The sequence below is a fragment of the Nanorana parkeri genome, unplaced genomic scaffold (genome assembly GCF_000935625.1).
Source record: "Nanorana parkeri isolate BGI_ZX_2015 unplaced genomic scaffold, ASM93562v1 scaffold1026, whole genome shotgun sequence".
Classification (NCBI taxonomy): domain Eukaryota; kingdom Metazoa; phylum Chordata; class Amphibia; order Anura; family Dicroglossidae; genus Nanorana; species Nanorana parkeri.
In genome coordinates this window covers 190,856-209,958 of record NW_017307294.1, presented here as the reverse complement: position 1 = coordinate 209,958, position 19,103 = coordinate 190,856, and the positions used below count along the sequence as shown (strand labels likewise).

Sequence of the window (19,103 nt, the reverse complement as noted above, 5' to 3'; positions counted from 1 at the left end):
ATATTTTTTTTTTTTTGCTTTGTGTCCCACTGGAGAGATTCCTCTTCACTTCCATTTCTGGTGACAACTGTAGAAATTTTGCATAACAGTGGTCACCTGAACAAATATAGAGGGTAAATCTCCGCAGTAGGACACAGGCAGCAATAAAAAAAAAATAAAGAAAACTGTGGCTGCAAAGCTGTCTAATAATGACATCCACCGGCTACCCGTTTTTGGCTATGATACACAAGCCCAGGCTCCTGAGTTAGAGTCCTTTTGTGGGTCAGCAAGGAATTCCCCAGATGAAGGGGAACTGTTGAGGCCCCAAAGCGCATTGGATATCTCTTGTTATCTTCCTGATGATTGTGGAATCAACAAAGTACTATAAAATGTGGCTTTGGTGCTCCTTAGTGCTCAACTACAGATTTCAAAACTGGGTGACCCCTGTACTCGGGGAGAACACAGAGTCCGTGGGTAGCTGCTGAACCCAGGCCATTGGACTCAACCATAGACCCTCCACCGAGCACCTAGAAAACTTGGTCCAGAGCCTTGCTCTCACCTCCTCTTGGGCAATAAGAAACCTGACACGTTTTAACCCTTTCACACGCTAACCAAAAGAAGGAAAAATGAAATCTACAAATGAGACCTCTTTGTTCACTCATTCCATTCTGTATCTAAGGACAATGTATGTGTATATAAAGACTAGAGTGGATCTAGAGATGAGGTGACATACAGTATATGTACAGAACACTTTGGGCATAAAAAAATCTATTATGCAGAATTTATTTTCCAAATCTTTTCCTATCTAGGACAATCTTAGCGGAAGATTCTCTGTCTTACTCACCCTTCACAGATGCCCTTTGATAAATTGCTGGGTCGCTGTTGGCAGCCAATATCATCTGCCTGTCTTTAGCTCGTGCCTGTGCCTGCAATAAGATAAAACATGTTTGCTGAAAATACAAGCAGTAATCAAAATCAGTGAACAGCTAATGATATCCTGGAAACAATGTAACTGTTAAAGTCAGAAAATCCATTTAATGACCCGTTCGTAATGTTTATTTCTGTTTCCAATAAGGCATATTTCTTTTTATTTCCTGTCCTGCTCATAGCGTTATCACTGTGCCAGGAAGTGATGGCAAATCATTGGTGGAGACACAGACAGTAGTAAAAAGGCTACCAAAGGTTCTAGCCTCCTCTGCTCCTTGCCTGCATGTTCCTGTTAGGTTACCCCAGGGTTGGACAAACCTCAGCAGCCAGGTAGCCAATGCGCCTTGAAAATGAAAGCCGGAGTCTGAGTTCTGAGGTTTTCTGTACTTGTTGCCAATGGAGCAAGCAGCTGAATGACTCTTGGGAGGAGTATTGCAAGTAAGCTCTCACAAACAGGGCCCTCTAATCCTTGTGTATGGCATTGTATTGTAATTGTACTGTCTCTCATGTTGTAATGTGCTGCGCAAACTGTTGGTGCTATATAAATCCTGTATAATAATAATATCAAAATGCCTTGATGGGTAGAGGTCATTCTGGAGGAGTGAGCGTTCTAGGTGGGCATCATTGGCATGCAGACCGCCCTAGGTAAACACACATGTGATGCTGATTGAAAGAACTGACATCCAATGAATGAAAGGGGTGAGTCAGGGACAGTCAGTCTAAGAGGGAAAGGACTAGATGGAGCTGGACGTCCTTGCACAAGAAACAATGCAGCCTCTGTTTGACTTGCTGCAGCTTCCAATGCACATTGTGAAAAGCTCACATTGTGCAGTTAAATCAGAGTAAGCAATTTCACTAGAAAAGAGGGGGCTGCTAAGCCAAAACTCTCAAACTCTGTGCCAAAAGATACCAGAAATGATTTGTAATTACCGATAACTACTGAATTGCACATCTGAGACACTCAGAATGCAAACACAGACTTCTGGCTCCTTGGTGTACTAGATTTTGATGCCTAAACTCTAGATTTCATTTTTTGGGATCGGACGGACAGTCCTAGAACCCTTATTAGAAAGTCATTGCTGTCTGTGTCCTTATTTGGGAGATTTCTCCTCACTTCCTGGTAGGACAGAAAGTTACAGGAAATCTCTCCAACATAGACACAGACACATTAGAGCGGGGAATGTTTAATTACTGTCCATGGTCATATGACAACATCCCCCCATTTCTTCAAATGGTGTCACACGGACAGAAAGTGAGGTAACATCTACCTAATGGGGTCACAGGCAGGAATAAAAAACCTGGCAGTAATTTTCACCCTTTCTCAGTTCCATCCCCCAAACATTTTGGCTAGGTTTGGGCTTCGGGTCTGTTTCAGAACTTTACACACTGGACAGTTTTGCATGTGGCCTTTTTTATATTTCGTTTTTTTTTTTTTGAATTCACATAACGGACCTTATTTGGATGTCATTGGCAGTTCACAGTGTTACACCGCTATCTCTGGAACATTAGCTTTTGAACTCTCACCTCTTGAGAGGCCTTGTCCCAGTCAATGCGGAATACGAAGATCAGGAAGCCAATACATTGTAAGAATGCACAGAGGAGAGCACCGATCCAGAACCCTGCGGGGAAAATAATGTCTGATTATCTGGGAACAGGCAGCGATGATGTTGGCGAGAACATTGACAATTCAGCTTGTGTTTTCTTCATTCTGCGCTCTTTATGTGTTATCATTTCCAGAGCTCAAGTCTCTGCTAAGATCAGATTGTGCAACAATGGGGTATTTTTTCACTCTTAAGCCACATCCACTCAGCATGTCTCAGCTGAGCCCTTATGAACTAAGGGCCCAACTCCCATGATGCAATGGGAAAATTATTAAAAATGTATTTCCTATGCTCCTCAGCTCAATCTAGTGGCCATAATGTTGCATTACAACACACTGTGTTGGAACTAGGAAAAATAAGAACATTTGTTTTTGGAATTATTCGCCCAAAATGATTGTTCACAGATATTGGCGGGTGAACAGTCCTGCAAATTGTTTATAAATAGACCACATAGAATTTGCAGTTTTAAAGTTTCTTCTAATACAGAACAAAAAAAAGATTAAAAAATGTTACTTGCTCACACTTATGGCAGGTGTAGACTGTAAGTTGCACCTATCGGAGCCCTGCCTGCATGAGGCTGTGCCCAGTGCCTCTGGAGCACCCAACACCTGCTGCTTATAACATACATTCAACCCTATGAGCAGCGGTCTTGGTCTGTGCATGAGAGAACCGCATCTTGTCAAGTCCCTTTACACTGCACTTGCTGATATCTGCAATACAGTAGACACACACACAGCAATAAAAAGATATCAGCTATCCTTTTGTCTACTCTTATTATTGTGTTGCTACTGCAAATTTCAAATGGGTGGTGTGTTAAACCTTTGCTCTGTTGCACAGCTACAGCCATTGTATCCGATACTTGGGTATGTTGGAAATGTTATTTTGGGTATGTTGTTGTCCCTTGCGGCCTCTCGGAACCCTCTACGGCAATACAAGACATAGTAGTGACATATGGGTTGGCGGAAGGAACCAAAGCATACAGCTGGGGACATGATATCCAATGCATCAGGAAGTACTGGATGGCAACAGTGGTGGTGGTTCTGCAACTGATCAAAGATCTGGGTTCCCAACTGCTGAAAACATGAGAATTCATCTTTTTTTATGGGCTGCTACTGGCCTGACTCCTCTCAGCTAGTGAATAGGTCACTTTAAGACTGACTCCATATATTCCCAACAGACTTTACTGAACACTGAATCATGTAATCTGAAAAGAGGGTGACTGTTGTATAGACTCCATCTTCTGTACACCTGGATCTGACTTTGTCCGTCGCTTATGGATGAGATATAAAACAAATTGGAGTAAAGACTGTTCCATATTTTTTGAAACATTTATTATACAGGAACCATCTTCTGACGAATGCAATACCCATGCAGTCTCTATAACTCAATATAAGAACTGGAATCCCTAATGTGATGTACTGTAACTATGATATAGACGTTGTTGCAATTATTCTGGAGTAAAAGCACACAGAATGTAAGAATAAAGGAGAACTATGGGGTAAGTGTTTTTCCCCATAGTTCTCCTCAGGGTCAGGGGAGGACATAAACTAGCGTCCTCCCGTGACCCAAAGCTCAATATACCGCGAGCTGTACTGAGACCGCCGCAGCCGGGACGGATCCCGACATTACTGTCGAGATCCACTCAGCTGCATGATTGACAGCTGACTCTGCCTATCTAGAGGCAGAGCCAGCTGTACCAGCCCCCTCCCCCGTCTGTTCCTCCAGTCAGCGCTGGAGGATCGGATGGGGGGGAATCCCTGCAGGGAGCAGTGAGTGACAGTCATCGCTCTCTGCAAGGACAGGATCGAGAAGTGAGCGAGCGACGGTATGTGTTTGCTCACTTCCCGATCTATTGAGCCGACGTGTGACAGTTTCATTGTCACACGTCGGCTCGAACTATGAGGTTGAGTGAAAATCACCCATTTCATAGTTCTCCTTTAACTGCATCATAAATATGGCGCTTAAAGTATTTGCCTTTGTATACAAAGCCATTGTTTGTGACACGGGAGCACATCTTAGTGCTATCCTTTGGAATTATTGCTTTTTTATCTGTAGTATGTAGGATTTATGGAGCTTTAGTTTGGCTGTATAATCTGTTTTTGAGGGTATGGACAGATAAAAACCTACCAATTATGCCAATCTTGGCTGCAAACATCAACGAAACAGCCACTGGCAGACAGATAATATAATAGCCAACAGCATGAAAGATGGCCCCGATCTTCTGCTTCCCGGTGCCCCGAAGGATTCCGCCACATGTGGCCTGCAAAATAAGAACACTTGTAATGTATACCGTATATACTCGAGTATAAGCCGAGATTTTCAGCCCATTTTTTGGGTGAAAAGTGCCCCCCTCGGCTTATACTCGAGTCAGCGCCAGCGCGTCTTCTTACTTACCTCGCCGAGCGTCGCGTCACTGCTGCTCGGTGTGCGGCGCTCCGAGCGGGGTCATCTGGCAGTCTCCGGCCACCTAAATTAGGACCCGGAGACTGCCAGATGACCCCGCTCGGAGCGCCGCACACCGAGCAGCAGTGACGCGACGCTCGGCGAGGTAAGTAAGAAGACGCGCTGGCGCTGACTCGAGTATAAGCCGAGATTTTCAGCCCATTTTTTGGGTGAAAAGTGCCCCCCTCGGCTTATACTCGAGTCAGCGCCAGCGCGTCTTCTTACTTACCTCGCCGAGCGTCGCTGCTGCTGCGGTGTGCGGCGCTCCGAGCGGGGTCATCTGGCAGTCTCCGGCCACCTAAATTAGGACCCGGAGACTGCCAGATGACCCCGCTCGGAGCGCCGCACACCGAGCAGCAGTGACGCGACGCTCGGCGAGGTAAGTAAGAAGACGCGCTGGCGCTGACTCGAGTATAAGCCGAGATTTTCAGCCCATTTTTTGGGTGAAAAGTGCCCCCCTCGGCTTATACTCGAGTCAGCGCCAGCGCGTCTTCTTACTTACCTCGCCGAGCGTCGCTGCTGCTGCGGTGTGCGGCGCTCCGAGCGGGGTCATCTGGCAGTCTCCGGCCACCTAAATTAGGACCCGGAGACTGCCAGATGACCCCGCTCGGAGCGCCGCACACCGAGCAGCAGTGACGCGACGCTCGGCGAGGTAAGTAAGAAGACGCGCTGGCGCTGACTCGAGTATAAGCCGAGATTTTCAGCCCATTTTTTGGGTGAAAAGTGCCCCCCTCGGCTTATACTCGAGTCAGCGCCAGCGCGTCTTCTTACTTACCTCGCCGAGCGTCGCTGCTGCTGCGGTGTGCGGCGCTCCGAGCGGGGTCATCTGGCAGTCTCCGGCCACCTAAATTAGGACCCGGAGACTGCCAGATGACCCCGCTCGGAGCGCCGCACACCGAGCAGCAGTGACGCGACGCTCGGCGAGGTAAGTAAGAAGACGCGCTGGCGCTGACTCGAGTATAAGCCGAGATTTTCAGCCCATTTTTTGGGTGAAAAGTGCCCCCCTCGGCTTATACTCGAGTCAGCGCCAGCGCGTCTTCTTACTTACCTCGCCGAGCGTCGCTGCTGCTGCGGTGTGCGGCGCTCCGAGCGGGGTCATCTGGCAGTCTCCGGCCACCTAAATTAGGACCCGGAGACTGCCAGATGACCCCGCTCGGAGCGCCGCACACCGAGCAGCAGTGACGCGACGCTCGGCGAGGTAAGTAAGAAGACGCGCTGGCGCTGACTCGAGTATAAGCCGAGATTTTCAGCCCATTTTTTGGGTGAAAAGTGCCCCCCTCGGCTTATACTCGAGTCAGCGCCAGCGCGTCTTCTTACTTACCTCGCCGAGCGTCGCTGCTGCTGCGGTGTGCGGCGCTCCGAGCGGGGTCATCTGGCAGTCTCCGGCCACCTAAATTAGGACCCGGAGACTGCCAGATGACCCCGCTCGGAGCGCCGCACACCGAGCAGCAGTGACGCGACGCTCGGCGAGGTAAGTAAGAAGACGCGCTGGCGCTGACTCGAGTATAAGCCGAGATTTTCAGCCCATTTTTTGGGTGAAAAGTGCCCCCCTCGGCTTATACTCGAGTCAGCGCCAGCGCGTCTTCTTACTTACCTCGCCGAGCGTCGCTGCTGCTGCGGTGTGCGGCGCTCCGAGCGGGGTCATCTGGCAGTCTCCGGCCACCTAAATTAGGACCCGGAGACTGCCAGATGACCCCGCTCGGAGCGCCGCACACCGAGCAGCAGTGACGCGACGCTCGGCGAGGTAAGTAAGAAGACGCGCTGGCGCTGACTCGAGTATAAGCCGAGGGGGGCACTTTTCACCCAAAAAATGGGCTGAAAATCTCGGCTTATACTCGAGTATATACGGTATACGGTATAAAAAAAATGGTTGTCAGCATAAAAGTGATGCCAGAGATCAGATATTTCCTAAATGTACAACAGCATCTAATCCTTTAAAGGGTGATTCATGTGTGTAGTGAACCAAAGAATACAGGGCTTCATCTATGTCCGTATGACTCCAAGTTGCCTGCGGAGAGGTGCAAAGGTGGAAGAGCAGGAGGAGGTATCTTGTGTGTTTGAATTTTTCATGAGGTTGTACCTTACACATGACTTTTGTTCCTAAACCTGCAGTGGGATTTTGTTAGAGGGACAATTAGGATATAAATAGCACGTCAATTCGTTTTTTCTTTGAGTCACAGGACTCTCAGGACTCCAAATGACATGCAAACAAGAAACATACACTATATTGCCAAAAGTATTGGACACCCTCCAAATCATTGGATTCAGGTGTTCTGTGAAACGTCCCTGCTACTAAATATTCCACGATCATCTGTTAGTGGTATTATAACAAAGTAGAAGCAACTGGGAACAACAGCAAATGCCACGAAGTGGTAGGCCACGTAAAAAAAGACAGAGCGGGGTCAGCACATGCTGAAGCGCACAGTGCACAGAAGTCCCCAACTGTGTGCAGAGTTAATATCTACAGACCTCCAAACTTTGTGTGGCCTTCAGATTGGCACAACAACAGTGCGTAGAGAGCTTCATGGAATGGGTTTCCATGGCCGAGCAGCTGCATCCAAGCCTTACATCACCAAGTGCAATGCAAAGCATCGGACGCAGTGGTGTAAAGCACGCCGCCACTGGACTCTAGAGAAGTGGAGATGTGTTCTCTGGAGTGACCAATCACGCTTCTCTGTCTGGCAATCCGATGGACGTGTCTGGGTTTGGCAGTTGACAGGAGAATGGTACTTGCCTGACTACATTGTGCCAAGTGTAAAGTTTGGTGGAGGGGAGATTATGGTGTGGGGTTGTTTTCCCGGGGTTGGACTTGGCCCCTTCGTTCCAGTGAAGGGAACTCTTAAGGCATCAGCATACCAAGACATTTTGGACAATTTCATGCTCCCAACTTTGTGGGAACAGTTTGGGGATGGGCCCTTCCTGTTCCAACATGACTGCGCACTAGTGCACAAAGCAAGGTCCATAAAGACATGGGATACCATTAAAGTTCATGTGTAATGGCAGGCGTCCTAATACTTTTGGCAATATAGTGTATATTATGGCTCTAACTCCGTACCTACTTCCAGCTTGCAGGAATCACTCGAACCAAGTACAAAGCTCCTGCTTGTCCAATTGCACTAAATACTTCTAGAAAAAGTCCTGCACAGGCATAGGACATCTGAAAATGTATTAATTCTTCATATACAAAACTCGATAAAAGTACAGCAATAAACAGTCCGGCTAATGCATTTCAGCCATAACAGCCTTAATTATAGCTATGATTAGGGTCGCTATGGCTGTAACGCATTAGAGAGACTGTTTACTGCTGTACTTTTATGGAGTTCTGTATATGAGGAAGTAAGATATTTTCAGACAACCTATGCTGTGTGCAGGACTTTTCTGGAATTATTTATTGCATCCAGGTGACATAGCCTAGGAAATATAAAATACGGTAGTAGGCTCTTTGCAAACCACCATAGCTTTATAGCAGTGTGATTTTCTAGAAAACTTTTGTTATCTTTTATATAAGTGACAGGTATGTAGGACTCTTACCACACATCCATCGAATAGGTGACTCCCGGCATACACAGGCAGCACATAGCTGACCAGTTTCACAATTTCCCTAGAAGAGAAGAAAAAATGTAAGCTTTAATTCATATGATATATGAGTCGATGCATTTCCAGGAGTCCTGCCAATCATTTTAGTTCTTGAAGCACTTTTGCTGCTGTGAACATTCCTATGATTTTTATTGGACAGCTCAGGAAATTTCTGAAAAAGCAGCAGAGGTGTAAAGATGGAATAGGATACTTACTCATACCACTGGCTGCACATTGGCTCAGTGGTTAACACTGTGACTTTATAGTGCTGGGATCCATCCTGGGCTCAGTTTCCTCCACGGGTCACTTTGTATGGAGTTCTGCCTTTTAGAATATAATATTCTGCAGGGTTTCATAACTTTTATGTACTTCACAGGTGGGGTGTATTGATAAAAAATGGATTTAATGTTATTATGTATCAATTTTAATGAAAAAACTTTCATGAGAGAAACATGGAGCCGGCCATTGGTGACCTCTCCTTCTGAATATGCTACTTGCCTGGCTCTCGTTTTGTCCTCTGGCTGCAATACTTTAAGTCCTTGACCTGACACAAGTATACAGATAAGGATTTCTTACTTTACTTTAAAGGAGAACTATGAGGTGAGTGCTTTTCACTCAGCCTCATAGTTCTAGCCAACCTGTGACAATGAGACTCTCACAGGTTGGCTCAGTAGATCGGGCGTTGAGCGAACACATATCGGCGTTCGCTCACTTCTCAATCCTGTCACGGCTCTCTGCCGTGTCAGGGGAGGGGCTGGATTCCCCCCTCCCCGCCCCGACCCTCCAGCGCTGGCCGGGGGAGCGGACGGGGGAGGGGGCGGGTACAGCTGGCTCTGCCTCTAGATAGGCAGAGCCAGCTGTCACTCACGCAGCTGGGCGGCTCCAGACATAATTGTCGGGATCCGCTTCAGCTGCGGCGTCTCAGTATACCACGAGCTGTAGCTCGCGGCATACTGAGTTTAGGGTGATGGGAGGACGCTAGTTTGTGTCCTCCCGTTACCCTAAGGAGAACTATGGGGAAAAGCCCTAACCCCATAGTTCTCCTTTAATTTTCCTGATCTGCATGCTTGTTCCTGATCAGGGACTGCTACTTAACAGCCAGGCACCAAGGATTTCAGATAAAGGTCAGCAATGGCAGCCCCCATGGCCCTCAGGATAACTTTAAGGAGACATAACCAGACCCCATTCTTCAAGCTGAATGATTCCATCATGCCTTCTGTTCGAAGTATCAGGAGTGTCTGACTGAAAATTGTTACCAGGACCCTGTACCTTTTGTGCCTGTGGACTCTACGGACAACAGTCTATGAGCTACCTCGGGGTAACGAATATGAAGTATTTTATGTACACAGCAAGTGCTGTGCAGTAGAACAGCAACATGCAGAAGTAAATATGGAAGGAAAATACACCATAATAAGACTTACTGTTCTGTAGTATAAACATAGGCAATGACATCTTTTACGCTGACGAGCAGGATGCAGCAAGTCAAAGCACAGCCCTCTGCGGGGACAAATATAAGATGTAATTTATTAAAACTCAATTCTAGACATAACTTTATTTTCTTAGTTTTATGTAGAACAAAGAAGGTTTAACTTTATAGCACTTTTCTTGCCCCCATTTGAGAGGTAAGACATATAGGGCTGCAACCAACTAATTGATTAGTCGATAAAAATCGATAATAAGAATAGTTGTCAACTATTCTCGTTATCCATTTGGTGGTTCGATCCCCTAGCTCTCTCGTCAATGCTGGGAGGAGGGCACAGCAAGCAGTGGGTCGGTGCAATCACCAACCTGCTAACCTGCTATTGGCTATTGCAATTTGAAATGGCCAATAGCAGGCTGGCTATTGCATCTGCCCACTACCTGCTGTATTTACGTTCAGCTGCTGTCTGCGGAATCTTGCCACTGGTGGCTGTCATTTCCTGGCTGAAGCTATTCAAGCATCATGTGCTTACAATCAAATTATTAAACAAAAAATTATAAAAGGTGGGCAAAAAATAAATTTTTGGTTGCGGCCTGACAAATTCTGCTGCGAAAGGTGCGTTGCAGTGCCATTCATTTCAATGGCATCCCAAACGCAACTCCCACCCATAGTGTGATCGCCCGCACTGGAACGCATGGTATCACAATGCTGTTTGTTCCAGCGCAGTGCAATTGCAAAAAATTGTGCATGCAGTTTTGTTCTGAAGTAAACTTTATGTTTTTAACACTGCATTTGTGTATTTCATTTTAAATTAAGGATGGTATTTATTTAATTTTTTATCCGATTAATCGAAAAAATTATCGGCCAACTAATTGATTATAAAAATAATCATTAGTTGCAGCCCTAAAGACATATGTAGCCAGCTAGGGCTGCCATTAGAAATCATTGGGCCCCATACAGCCCACTGACAGTCAGCCCCCCCCCCCCCCAGTGTGGTAATCACACGGTTCCTTGCAATTCATGCACGCTACCGCGCAACACACCTTCCATGTGTTACCTGCAAAAAGTGAGGCTGGCTTCCTAGCCCATCAGGAAGCCATCATAACCAACCGCCTAGCTTCCTGATTGGAAAAGAAGTCAGCGCCATGCTCCCTTGGCACTTGTTCTGGAACCAAGGTAAATATGGGAGTACAAGTACTTGCCCAAATACTCAGTATTGGCACTGATACTAGTATCGGTATTGGTGCATCCCTAGCAGAAATTTTTACTCTTCCCCATTCTACCTAAAACCAAAAAAAAATGTGTCTTTGATGGGTGTGGGACAGAACACAAAGAAAGCAGCAATTCTATTAACATGGACACAGTCAACAATACAAACACATTTTCTAGCAGCAATCTAAGGAATGTTGAATAACACTTTTGAGATTTTATTGTTGTCTGTGTCCCTATGAGGGAGACTTTCCCTTACACCCTGTCTATGTGACAGGTGTCCTCAACTGGGACATTGACCACAAAGGAATAATCACCAGTATTGCCTGTAGGCTCCCTGCAGCTAATCTTTTCCCCAGTACTGACTTACCATGCCTTGTTCCACATTGTGTCTCTGTATGGAGGTGCCCATCTTGGTAGAGACAGGGCTTTACTTCCTCATGTCAGAGCCTCCAGCAAGGAGAACACTGAGCAGCACATTAATGACTCACTCCAAATCTCCAAAAATTAGCAGTCAGTGGCAGCAGCAGATATACAGCTATGAGGCTACAGAACAGGATTGCCTAGCCGCCCTCACATACCAAGAAGTGTAAAGCTATTCCTCAGGAAGACAAAAAGTTAGCTACTGCTTAGGCATAATTAACTTTTATAAATCTTCCCTATATTATGGCAAATATTCACTTTTGAGTTCAGGTCTGCTTTAAGTTTTCAGGCAAGGAATGGTTAATTGTGTATTGTTACTTCTAAGTGGATTTTTTTTTAACAGGGTCCAGAAGCCTTTGGACCATTTATTTTAGATGATTAGTGCTTCACCTTACCTGTCATTAACAAAGCTACGACCATGGATTTCTTTGCTTGTGCTATGTCTCCGGCCCCCAATGAGTGACCCACACGAACACTGGTTGCAATGCTGTAGCCCACGGGCACCTGCAGAGTGGGAGCACCTATGGTTACATCTCTGCTATGCCAAACTAATAAGCTGTTGGGTTACTACAAGTACCAGTCTAACCCACTGCCTGGTTATTCATGCAGAGACTTGACAATGCAGTGCGAGGAGCAGGGATGAAGTGAAATGCAGCAACTGACAGGAACCAAATTTCAGTTTCCATAAGACAGATCTGTGAAAGAATACTTCTAATTGGCTGCACATGGCTTATTAAAGGAAGTCACCACTGAGAGACATGGAGGCTCTATCGTCTTTTACAAAGGCTAGTTGCCTGACTGTCATGCTAACCCAATGACTTTAGTACTTTCTCAGTCAGTCACCTGGCTTTCTATTTAATCAAAAAGGGAACTGAAAGGTGGAAAAATGATTGGATTGTCATGTGTGTGACCAGCATTAAAGTAAGGATATAGAAGGTGGAAGAGCTTACAATCTATTAGGGTATATGGGAGGATACAGAAGAGCTTACAATCTATTGGGGTGTAAGGAAGGATACAGAAGATTAAAGAGCTTACAATCTAGTAGGGTTTATGGGAGCATACAGAAGAAGGAAGAACTTACAATTTATAGGAGTATTGGGGAGGATGCAGAAGATGGAAAAACTTACCATCTATTTATGCATAAGGGAGCACACAAAAGATGGAAGAGCTTACAATTTATTAGGCTATAAGGGAGGATATAAAAAATGGAAGAGCTTACAATCTATTAGGCTATAAGGGAGGATATAAAAGATGGAAGAGCTTACAATCTATTAGGATAAAAGAGGATACAGAAGATGGAAAAACGTACAATTTATAAGAGTATAAGGGAGGATACAGAAGGTGGAAGATCTTACCATCTATTTGAGTACAAAGGCGCACACAAAAGGTGGAAGAGCTTACAATACGGTATATTAGGGTAAATAGGTCGGTTATTGAAAATGAAATATCCTTAACTCTAACAGGGTAAAAAAGAAGATACAGAATATGGAAAAGCTTTGAAGGTGAAAGAGTTTACACTCTAATAGCTTATATGGGAGCATACAAAAGGCGGAAGAGCTTACAATCTATTATTTACAGATAGATAAATTATAAACCATCCCAACTGTTCCCAAACTAACAAGATTTTTTTTGTTGTTGTTGTAGTTCTATAATAAATTGAAGTGCTCAGCTACAGGAAGGTCTGACAGATCTGCGTCATCCCTTACTAGATTCTTACCATGAAGACAATATTAGCCATTTGGTAGATTATGGACTGGGCCCCGAGGTCCTCCACACCGAGTACTCCTATAGAGGGGGGCAAAGGACACCAGTGTTACTGCATTGCACACATTACACTATAGATTAGATTGCCCAATACCTGCCCATCCATCTAGAATGGGACTACATAACCCAGCATGCACTGCAAATCACAAGTGAAAAAATATCTACTAACATTTTGCTTTTGAACCTGTGATTGTGAGGGAGTAGTTTGTGATAGTGTCACAGCAGAAAATAGGGCAGCATAAAACACTAGACTGCCATATAGAGTATGTTTACTTCACCTGGAACTCCAGCCAAAACCTTTCTTTTCTAGTTTTGAAAAGAGTGGAAAAAGTTTTTTTTACTGCTGTCTGAGGAGCATTTCCCTTCATTACCTATGTAGTCACTGAGACAGGAAGTGAGAAGAAATCTCCCTAATTAGGATATGGACAGTAATATTAAAAACCCAATGTAGGTTCCAAACTCTTCTTACTCTATGAAAAAGCAAAAGACATGCCTGGAGTTTTTTTTCATATTTTAAAGGGTCACCAGTATTCTTCAAGGGCTCCAGAGTGTCAAAGCAGATCTGTATCATGCTGACTGAAAATGTATATAAGCACAAATTGAATGACATTTTGTTTGCTGAAGCCCTGTGTATCATAAATTATTACTTTAAAAAAAACCAAAAACAGTGCTACTGATATCCAGCAGCCCGTAGCATTTCTCAGGGTTTCCTGATGGTGACAACAGTGGACTATGGTTGCGTAATGGCCACTTTTACTCCCCATTATAAGCCCATGTGACAAAAGAGGAGCATAGTTGTGGAACAGGGACAGAGAGTTGTCCCCATATAAAAGGAAGTGCCTAAACAAGGACCTTCATGGCAGGATCACCAGGCAGTATTTTAATAAAAACTGATTTTTGAAAGGACATCAGTATGTAAAAGCTTATATAAGATGATTTGTTTTACATCTATGTTAACAATGCTGGAACAAAAGTGCAGCCATTTCCTATAGTATAGTAGTCAGGCTTCATCATTCAAGTGCAAAAAAGAATCTAGTTGGTTGTCTCGGTTCTCTCAGCTTCTTCAATGATTGCGCCTGCAATGCCCAAAGCTACACATCAGAGTATAGCATTCAGATTTTAACATACAGTTGAGATCCTGAAAGTAAAGTTGGCCATAAACTTGTCTTTTTTCGCGATTAGCCCGCACCTGAATGAAAAAAAAAGTATCGGATCTCCCCTGCTGGCTCTTCTGACAGACGATGCCTTCAGCTTTCAGGATACCTGAACAGTGACTGAGGCTGACTGACTGCAGTCTCTGTTAGGCCAATCATTTTTGTCCTAGCTCTTTTGCCAAAAGTCAATCAAATTAAGGGGTGCAGGTGGGGTCACCTACGGATGGAGATATGGCCAAGTGAGCAGGACTTGGACAAAATTTGAGCAGTATATTGCCAGCATAAGACTGGCCACACACACAGCAATATTGTTGCTTTCAACTAGCTTTCAATAAAAAATGTTAATGAGTGTCAAGCAAGCAAGTGACATTCAGAATTGTATTAATTTCCACATCATTTTGGATTGCCTGTCCACTGAAAACTAGGAAACAGATTGAAAGGTGGTTGTGGTAGAAGCCACCAAATTGCCAAATGTAGGGCTGCTTTACATGGGCTTTGAGATCAGTTTATGTCTTACTATAATTCTTCCATACAAGTCACTATGAACACATGGCAACCACATAGCTAACAGAACACGATCGGACGTCTGTTACTGTAACTGACCTGCCATTATGATCCCAATTTCAAAGGTCCACCACTCAATACACAGCATGAGCATGCTGGGAATGGCAAGTCGGGTGAAAGAGCCCCACTCTTCAAAGCAGGCCATGGACCATCCTAGGGAAGAAGAATATTACATATAAATTATGTACTAGGGATGCACTGAAATGAAATTTTAAGACCTAAACTAAAATGAAAAATAAAAATGTTGTCAGGCCGAAAATTACTTTTTTTCCAACCTTTTTAACATTTTTACAATTATTTTTCAATTATTTTTATTTGTATTTTTTTTTTAACTTTACTGTCGGGGGCTTTGGGGAAATATTAGGGATCTAAACAGGCCCTGATATTCCCCTTTTAAAATAGAAAAAGAGATTGAGGACACAGAGTCCTCAATCTCTTTTTCTGCAGCCCCTGTTATGAATGAACAGGATGCCACTATACTGAGTGCTGCTGTCCATTCATAAACTGTGAAGATAGTATCAGTTACTATGTACACAATCATAAATTAACAGGAAGTGATGTATTGCACTTCCTGTTCATTCATAACTGGGGACACAGTAAGCAGACTATGTCCTCAATTATTTACAAACACTCAGCGATCAGTTCTAGTCACTGAGTGTTTGTACTCCTCTCTGCATCCTGACTCGCCTGTCACAGGAGGTCAACTGGTGCGGAAGGAGAGCTCGGCCTCCTGTGAGAGCTGACAGCTCTCTCCTCCCCACGCTGCCTCGCTCGGCATCCTGAAACCTTCTCTCCTCCCCTCTGGGCGCTGGCAACTGGATCCTCTGTGTCCCCTCGGATCCCGCCGCCTCTGCCGACACAGGCGGGGGAGAGCAACGGGCATCAGAGGGGACACAGACTGGCGTCCAGCGGTGAGGAGAGAAGCTGTCAGGATGCACTGAATTTTCGGCCGTTATGGTACTATTGGCATTTTGCCCATAGTATCATTTTCAGCCACAATATTTCGGCAGCCGAAATTTCGGTGCATCTCTATTAAGTACTAGTAACGTCCAACCCCTCCACTCTACTTGTCTAATACTTTCACTCCAGAATATTATATTACCCAAGATGCAAGCCTATCAGGGGCCCAACATTTTGTAAACATGAACATTTTCTATTTGATATCAGGGTTAGGATATTGGAATCATTTGCCGTTTTTAAATGTACATAACATAAAAGAAAGTGATGGTATATTTCAGATGGTAATGCGTGGTAACATAGATATGGGCCCTTTGTAAGTAACTGGGCATGACAGCCAGCAAATTCCCTTTTTGTGTTTTCCTTTCTTAGCAGGCCTTGGAACCAATCATGGTGGAAAAGGAAATTCAAATAACAGACAGTCTAATCAGATGCTATATAGCTTTCTATGAAGTTTTTAGGTTGTGATAGGAAAATTACATAAAATGCTTAGCGCAGCGTTTCTCATTTTTCTGTCACAGCACCTTTTAAAAATCTTGAGGCACTTCAGTCTAAAATGTAAAAAACATAAATGGTAAAAAAACATGTGTGGTCCCCCCAATATCAACGCCAAACCCTTATCTTAGACATGGGTCTAGTATGGATTTTAAGGGGGATCCTAAGCAGGAAGTGGAGTTACCCACGTCACATCAGTGTCCCTCTTTTCGCACAGACACCCCTCCCCCTTCACATCAGAGTTCCCCTCTTTAACAAGAAATTGAAGGCACCCCTGCCATAGCACCCTGGTTGAGAAAGTGCAAGAGGGAAATAAATGAATCTAGTTTAAAAAAAATGAACACTTGAAATTAAAGACCAACTGCAGGAAGTGTTAGAGCATTGGGTTTTTATTGCAGTTTGTGTCCCTTGTGGGGCAATTTCCCTAGTGGGAAATCTAACAGGGTCACAGACAGAAACAAAAACACCTTTTTAGTAGAGTGTGGAAGGGTCAAAACTTAATGTTTCTATTGCTGCCTGTGCCTTCCTCTCCCTGTGATAACCACACCTCCCATTTCTTGTAGGGGTGTTACAGGAAGTGAGAGAAAATATCCCTAATGGGGTCACCTACCAGAAATGTCAAAGTGGACCTGCACCCACAATTATGAAATCCGTCTAACCCTCTCCCCTCCCTATTACACATTTTGATTTTTTGTTTTGAGAAGCAAGTGCCATTTTTCAGCAGCTGCTTGCTCCCACTTCCTTATTCCTCAAGTAGGCAAGGATGACGTAGGCCTCGGTCTGCCTCCCCTTGCCCACAGCATCTATGAAACACATCACACATGACAGGGGACTTGAGGACAGTTTCCCCTAGTCAGCAAATCTCACAAATTTGCAGTAGGGGGTCAGCTGTAAGTGATCAGGAAGTCACATCTGGCTCCCAAATCCAATATGGCTGCTCAGGAAAAATATAGCTGTGAAGGCTTTGGATTCTAGGAGGACAGCTCTGGAACTCTTGGGCTGGTAAATGTGTGTTTTATAGGCAGCAGCTACAGCACTTGTAGTGGTTGACTTTTACTTTTTGGATAGCTGGGTGAGGTTCCTTTTTTAACTATTTGTCACCCTATCTAAAACTACAAAAAATGGCTGAAGTTCGGTTTTAACCTATTAGATGGATCTAATAATAATGGAAAGTGCAAGAATTTGGTAGGAAACACCCAGATATTTATTGAAGTACCATTTTGGCCACCTAATCATGACACAAGGCAGCTATGTATATTAACACTTTCGCTGCCTGAAAGGGGAAGGGGGTGTTGGTGCTGTCGGTGCATGTTTAGGGGGGTGGTGTTGGAGCACTTTACCGGAGAGGGGGGTTAAGGGTGCAAGGCAGCTCTGATTGGTGTCCCGCCCAGCTCACTGACATCACTGGAGTTGGCCGGGGTCTTAGCAACCTAGAACACTCTGGCCGTAAAGGGTGATTGTGAGCACATGAGGGCATGCTTCCTAGTTTCTACAAGGAGTGGTTTCAAGTATGGAATTGCTGGATATTAAAGCAGGAAACTCAATAAAGTGAAATTCTTTCTTAAGCGACTAATAAAAAGAACACTGCAAGCATTTTAGCAAAATTCAATGCAGATTCTAACTGTGTTTGCCTAATCTAGCTACTGCAGCAACTTCCTCAATCAGACTGTTGAATGGAATGATCTGCCCTTGTCTAAGAAGGTTAGAAGGGTCACTGCAGCATAGGGCAACTCTGCAGCATAGGCAGAGCTGGGGGGATGGCTGAAATTATATTTCAAGCTCTTGTCAGACTCCATGAAAAAGGCAGTACACCAATTAAATGAGCAGGATGGAAGATTTTTGGGAATGTTTTATACACAAACTGGAGCTCTAACACAACTGCATTTGAAACACCCAACTAATAAATGGGTTTGGGGTTCCAGGTCTTGTGGTCGGTACCTCCCCAGGTGTCCACGTAAAGTTTCCTCCACACTATGTAACCAAAGAGGAGAATGGCCTGGAGGTACTGAGAGATGGTATTGGCCCATGCCGAGCCCCTGGGGACAAAAACAAGCAGATGTTCAGGGTTCCATAGATGGTATTTTACAGGGGTGCCATCACTATCAACTAGAAGCTATAGTTTACATCATCGCTTTCCCTAAGACGATGCTATACCACATGAAACATTAGTTCTCTAACAGTGCCAGACTCCTGCCATGAAGAACAAATAATAACATGATATAATATAATCCTGTATATTGTAAAACATATATCCTGCTATAGTCTAACCTAATCTAATATAGGGGATCACAAGTGTCTAATAGGTTTTTTTTTATATAATGTCATGTATTTTATAATGTCATATAAAATATAATGAACTAAAACATACTGTATAATATGTAATATAATACTGTATACCATAAAATATATATCCTGCTTTAAAAATCTAAACTGATCTAATAAAGGGCGTCACAAGTATCTAATAGGATATTTTTATAGGATCTTACACATAGCTATTCCATTTGGACAGTAATATAACATAGCGTAATATAAAAAATAAATAAAATGAAATATAGCATTCTTTATAATTTATAATACAATACTATATTACAA

At 44.2% G+C, this 19,103-nt stretch overlaps 1 protein-coding gene across 1 annotated transcript in view; it reads right to left on the bottom strand.

Moving 5' to 3' along the window:
* The window catches only part of LOC108795931 (multidrug and toxin extrusion protein 1-like), a 35,942-nt gene that overhangs the window by 757 nt on the left and 16,082 nt on the right, over nucleotides 1-19,103 (bottom strand). Inside the window, exons 8-16 of the mRNA XM_018567268.1 lie at nucleotides 18,450-18,547; nucleotides 15,099-15,212; nucleotides 13,295-13,362; nucleotides 11,973-12,081; nucleotides 9,947-10,022; nucleotides 8,481-8,550; nucleotides 4,635-4,767; nucleotides 2,431-2,525; nucleotides 824-905 (exon numbers count right to left, since the gene is read on the bottom strand). Coding sequence (XP_018422770.1) covers nucleotides 824-905; nucleotides 2,431-2,525; nucleotides 4,635-4,767; nucleotides 8,481-8,550; nucleotides 9,947-10,022; nucleotides 11,973-12,081; nucleotides 13,295-13,362; nucleotides 15,099-15,212; nucleotides 18,450-18,547 — 845 coding nt within the window. The remainder of the gene's footprint in view (nucleotides 1-823; nucleotides 906-2,430; nucleotides 2,526-4,634; nucleotides 4,768-8,480; nucleotides 8,551-9,946; nucleotides 10,023-11,972; nucleotides 12,082-13,294; nucleotides 13,363-15,098; nucleotides 15,213-18,449; nucleotides 18,548-19,103) is intronic.